The 6,000-nt window shown below is 43.7% G+C and overlaps 1 protein-coding gene across 8 annotated transcripts in view; it reads right to left on the bottom strand.

Annotated features, from left to right (window-relative positions):
- ICA1 (islet cell autoantigen 1) overlaps positions 1 to 6,000 on the bottom strand; it is a 123,283-nt gene that overhangs the window by 24,048 nt on the left and 93,235 nt on the right. For all 8 annotated transcript variants that reach the window (XM_014523469.2, XM_014523471.2, XM_006031279.3 and 5 more), the window contains exon 9: positions 865 to 959. In XM_014523469.2, coding sequence (XP_014378955.1) covers positions 865 to 959 — 95 coding nt within the window. The remainder of the gene's footprint in view (positions 1 to 864; positions 960 to 6,000) is intronic.

Here is a 6,000-nt window from a genome sequence, read left to right as displayed (position 1 = left end):
ATAAAATTCTTCTTAAAACAGCCAATAAAATCCAGTAACCATTACTCAAGATGTTCATTTTCTGACACACGATCAGTTTACTTACTTTCGGTACCTTACTTAACCTTGAGTGCTGAAAACAACAGGTGGTAGAAGGATTACACCAACACATCACCTGCCTGGAAATAAGCCCTGATGTTTCCACGAGAGAGAGATCACATCTCCCCCCTTCTGTCTCCCACTCTGGATCAGCCACTCCAAATATGAATGAGCTATGTATTAATATATCCCTCTTGCTTCAGAGCTAGAGGTAACAGAATCAGTTCATTTAGATGCACTTTTTCTAAAGTGCCTGCTGCTTCACTGGGTTGCTAGCCAACACTGTATTAATTACAAAAACTAATCCCTGCTCAAATGAAACAGGAATTAAGATGCTTTTCCTGGAGGGCAAGGAGGAAGGCAAGGAAAGGAAAAAAAAAACTAGAGAAACAGAAGCATTTCTCCTGAATGAAGCATTCAACTGCTTTTTTTTTTTAATCTGGAAAGAAATATGATGGACAAACTAAACAAAATAAAGAGAAAGCTAGTAAAGAAGAAGAAAACAGTTAGTTCAAAGGCCTAATTAAACTCCCGATTGCTCACTTCTAATTTACCACAAAGCCCCTGAATTTGGCCCTCTAGCTGAATTTCTCATAAATATCCTGCAGCATAACAGGAATTATCAACATTGCAATGCTATTTGCTACAGTGTTCATGTCTCTCTGTACAGCATGTCTACGTACAGTTCCAACTGAGACAGTCTTCTTACAATAAAGGCAAACTCAAAGAAAGCATGTGGAAGATGAAAAAAAAGTATTATTCTGAGATGTCGGACACATAACTTACTGACTCTGCTGATCATCAACTGACTTGGTGCTCTCAGTCTGCAAATCCTCTTTTTCTGTTCTTTCAGTGAGTTTATTTACAGGATCTTGCAGACTCTAGATCACAATTGGTAAGTACATGAAAAGGGAAAAAAACAGCAAATTGTCAAGGAGGCATAACATATTTTTAGAAATGTCAAGCTAGATCACTGGGTATGCATGATACAGCACAAAAACGGATCCTGGATTCAAGTTTAACTTATGTCAGCAGAAACCATTCACTACTGTAGAGCTACAGTACAAATAAGTTGAAAAACCACCAGTACTCATTATACACTTTCTTTATTGACCATTCATTTTTGAAGTCCTGTTAACTGTTGCTAAACTCATATTCTGTTTCCAATACGTATTTAAGGAAAACCTTCTGTTCCATTTGCAGCCCACATGTTTTTAGGCTTCTTTTTGTTTTAGAAGATGAGATAGCTTCATTTTTTAAGTTCTGTTTTGCTCCTCAGACCACCTCTTTAACCACCTCTGTGTAGCACAGCTTAGCTCATGCAAAGCCTACACAAAGGTTTCATCTTGGTTTTAGTCTGAAAACAAGTGACAAAACTTTGTAGCATGTGGTTTCCATGTAGTGCATTTTATAAAAATCTACTGGAAGTTTAATAAAGTAAATAGGGTTTTTCAGATTTCTAAAATGGTGATTTTGTGATCTGAATGCCCAGTTGTACAATGAAAAGCAAATCTGCAATAACAGCATTAGGAGCTTGTATATCTTTTCCCTGGCACGTATTTTGGAATTGCTGACTGCAAACAATAATACACACATGATTTCTGCCCCAAATGTTTACGATGACATATATGTGGCCTGAAATTCTTGGATACAAGTGTTATCTGTTTATGGCATAACTGCACATACTAACTGTGTATGCATATATGATTATTTAAGCCATATTTTTTTCCTATCCACTGTTCTTGGCTTACATGTGAAAAAGACCTCCTTTTCCCCTACCAATTTGTGTATTTTGTAAACTCAATTAGAAATGGAAAGTAAAAATGCTTTGCTTCTGCCTCAAGCATCACAACCATTAATAGGTAGCTTCCACTGCAGAGTATCTAACAATTTTGGATTGCATGAGCTCGCCTACTTAACTTATATGGTTCTGCAGTGCTGATCAGTATAAAGAGGGAAAACAAACAAAACAAAAACAAACAATTTTAGTTTAGTTACTTGGGGACAGATTATACAATTCAGTCTGTGTGAGCAGATCTTAACACCCATGCAGTACCTCACTGAATTCAATGGTGCTCTGTCTAGGCACAAGAGTGTGCCTGTGCTGGGTTAGCTACAGGGTCAGAATGTATGCCTTGCTCTTTGCCAGGCACACTGTTTGAATATTCCCAAAAAAGGAGCAGATATAATTTTGAATACACATGAAAAGAGGTTATGTTGGTAACTAGCTGCTACTTTTACTGCTGCTTTTCTGGCAACTACACTTCAAACTGTTCATTTCAGATATGGACAGGAATCTGTTTTCCTGCCCCACAAACATTTTCTAGATGAAAAAAAAAAATTCCATTCAACATCAGGATAAGCAAAAATGTATCAAACATGTGTGCACACATAAAAACAGCCCACTGGTTATGGCATCACCTTCTACATAGAATAAGAACATACGGGATATGTACATTACACTTTACCAGTATAAGTGATCGGAAGCCAGTCTATACCCATAACAGATCAGAATTTCGGTGCACAGACTTGTCTAAAAATGCCAGAACTTGGTCTAAGTTTTGCCCACGCCCTCCATCCCCCACCAAAGGGCAAATGTGTATTCTGTTCACTGCTAAACTAAACTATACCACTTACAGAAACCATGTACCTTAGAATGATTCCACATCCAGCTTTTTTAATGTCTATACCTAGCCTAGAAGTATAATATTGGGTCAAACCATAAATCTGTCTAGCTCAGTATCCTGTATCTCACAATGCCAAAGAGGCTGCCAATGAAAAGAGGGCATAGGTATACATGTGGGCCATTTCAAGACTGATAGGGCCCTGCCCCTCTTCTCTCATAGCTTCCAACATTCAGAGGTCTATAAAGTCCTAATTTGCAGATTGCAACCCTAGGTATTACGTTAATACCGACTGATGCACCTTTCCTGCATTAATTTGTCCATTCTTTTTTGAACCTGGTTAGATTATCAGTGGCTACAACAGTGGGGAGGAACCTTTTTGGCAGGTGTCCCACAAATAAGTACTGAGTGCCACTTGGATCCCCTTCCTCTGCCAGAGCTGCTGCTCTGCTTTCTGCTCCTTGGTCTGTGCTCCCTTCCTGATCTCCACATGCCAGGTGAGTCTGACACCTCTAGCCTACTGCTTTTGCTAAGGAAAATATATTTTGTGAGAAGTTCATGAGTACAGAACATTTAGTCTTTGTGTTTAGAGTTTCATTAAAAGGTTAGCATGTCTCACCAGAATAGAACAAAGAACACCATAATTCCCATTATATAACCATGGTTAGAGTCACCAGCCCATCTGCCAGGTGGAAAATATTCTCACTTATCTAGTTTATCTTGTTCACACTGCTCCACTGCTCTCCTGAACAGATTATTTACAAATGGAGGAGTTTCTAACTTTTGTTCATGTATTTCAGTCCCTGTTTATATGAAATCAGACGGTTACGCTTAGGTTTTCCTAGGTATTTTAGGAATCAAGTTAACAGATTTGTACTTCCTGAAAAGCTTTTCTTTCCTTTTTCTTTAATTTTTCTATAAACAATTTTAAGGGAATTTAGTGCTTGCAGTGAGTGCTGGAGTATTTTGTGTGTCAAAGGAACACTTATAGCACAGACAGCAATAGCGTGTGCTCTCTCATGCCTCCCTGCAACTGGGATCCTACTGGGTCAGTTTTTCCTCCTTTTCAATCCCTAGGCCCCCTGATTCATACCATCAAAAAAAGATATTCATACACCATTTACACTAGGGGTGCTTGGACTTGGAGAAACATCATCTAGAACATGACCTTTCTCTGGTTTCACATACACCCCCAGCAAATGGAACTGCATTTAAACCAGTGACCAAGGTTCAGTTTCTGCATTGCTGATGTTAATGGAAAAACCCATGTCTCCAGTGGACTCCAGATTTGGTTTAAAGAAACTAAAGACATCAGAAAGATTCTGTACCATGCCCATAGGAAGCATTTCACAGAACTCATGGCCCAGGGTAGTACAGAGACTTAAGTCATCTTTAATTGGCTTTAAGTCATCTGTATGCCCTCATGGGGCGTGTCCAGAAGCACGTGCGTGCTCATCTTGCCCTGTGTCAAATGATATGCCCATGTGCCGTGCTGGGTCCTGCCGCTATGGGCCCAGCCCGGCCTGGTGGCACGAGCAGCCCCAGGGCTGGCAGGACCTGTCTGGGCGTGGCGCATGGTCCCCACGCACCGCACTGGATCCTGCCGCCATGCGAATGGCCCAGCCAGGCAGCAGAGGGGCCCCAAGGGCAGCAGGACCTGGCTGGGCCCGGAATGTGGTCCCCATGTGCCGCGCCAGGTCCTGCCACCAAGGGCCCAGCCCAGCCAGGCGGCAGAGGGGCCCCAAGGGCGGGAGGACCAGGCACGCGGCCCCTGCAGCCTGTCACCATGGCCCAGCCCTGCCGGGCAGCAGAGAAACCCCATGGACGGCAGGACCCGACTGGGCCCGGCACGGGGTCCCTGCATGCCGCTTTGGGTCCTGCTGCCATGGCTCAGAGCACCCCACTCCTGCTGCTGCTGCTAAAGTAAGTTATGGGCTCTGGGTGGGGGGGCTGTGGCCCTGCAGGGGGGAGCTGGGACTCTGGGTCGGGGGCTGTGGCCCTCCAGGGTGCCTGGGACCCTGGGCAGTGGGCCCCTCCTGAGCAGCCGTCCCCGACAAGGTCCCCCACATTCACAGTCCCCCAAGCAATCACCCCACACCTACCCACATCCCTCCACACACACCCACCCACCTTCCCACTCTCTTCCTGCAAACACCACTTCCCCCCATCACACACCCATCATGTGTGAAGAAAACCAAAAGCACACATCAACACACATAAGTATTTAGAATTTATTTTTTCATGATGATAGAGACACTGGTAGGCTTCCACATTGCTTTAACATTGTAAATATACCAATAAAGCATTACCCAACTGATCACTCTCTCTCTCTCTCTCTCTAGGGATCTGTGTGTATAATACCAATAAAGCGTTGCCTACTGATAGCTGTCTCTCTCTCTGGGGGGGGGGGGGGGGGGGGTATGTGAATAGTTTCTTGTTTTAATTGTGGAAAAACATGCATTTTGGGGTATTTTTAAAAAATGGATTTGGGATGCAGCTTCAGCAGTCCAGCTGGCACAAGGGGTAGTGCCCCCAGGTACCAAGTGGCCGGTCCCCAGATGCTGCTGAGAGCGAGTAGCCCTGAGCTGCTTGCCAGGGCAGCTTTTTATAGTGCTGGGGACAGCACAGGTGCTGGCCCCAGGCTCTAGATCTCCCTGGCTGCAGATCCGTGAAGAGCCAGCCGGGGTTATTTTGCCTCAAGTGGCACAATTTGCTCCACAACAAAGTGCATGTCTGAGCACGTGCGCCAAGGCAAAAAGCCCCGGCTCAAATTTGCACCACTTCTATTTGAGCTGTTGCAAGCGCACATGCTTGCATGTGTGAACGCACCCATGAACTCTAGCTCCTCTAAAACCCAGAGAGGTTCCTGCTGTAAATTATGCAAGTCCCAAGGAGCTCTCTAAATTAACTGTAGTAGTTCCTTAGACTACCCTATGGGCTGAATCTCTGCAACTGTGTGCGCTTTGGCCTTTCCCTGGGCACCCCTCTTTCCAATCCTGATTCACTTCTGGTGTACAGCTACATCAGGGCTTGTGCGTCTTCTGCAGTACTAACCCTTGCTGAACATGGGGTTTTAGAGCCTATTTATAGCTAGCATAGTAGTTCCCTGTTTACATCTCATTACCATTTCTCTGCAACACCCATCACTCCTTTTGCACATATTTATTTGAATTCAGTATATAGTTTGCGTTATGACTTTTCAAACTGTAATTAAAATATTGTATGTGCAGTACCAGACTATATGCACTCCCTTTGAAGGTTAAAAGGTAGTTCAGTGGAAGAAAATTCCACAGCACAT

Source organism: Alligator sinensis, unplaced genomic scaffold, assembly GCF_000455745.1.
Source record: "Alligator sinensis unplaced genomic scaffold, ASM45574v1 scaffold196_1, whole genome shotgun sequence".
NCBI classification, from domain to species: domain Eukaryota; kingdom Metazoa; phylum Chordata; order Crocodylia; family Alligatoridae; genus Alligator; species Alligator sinensis.
The sequence above is the reverse complement of the archived record's forward strand: the minus strand, read 5'-3'. Positions and strand labels throughout refer to the sequence as shown.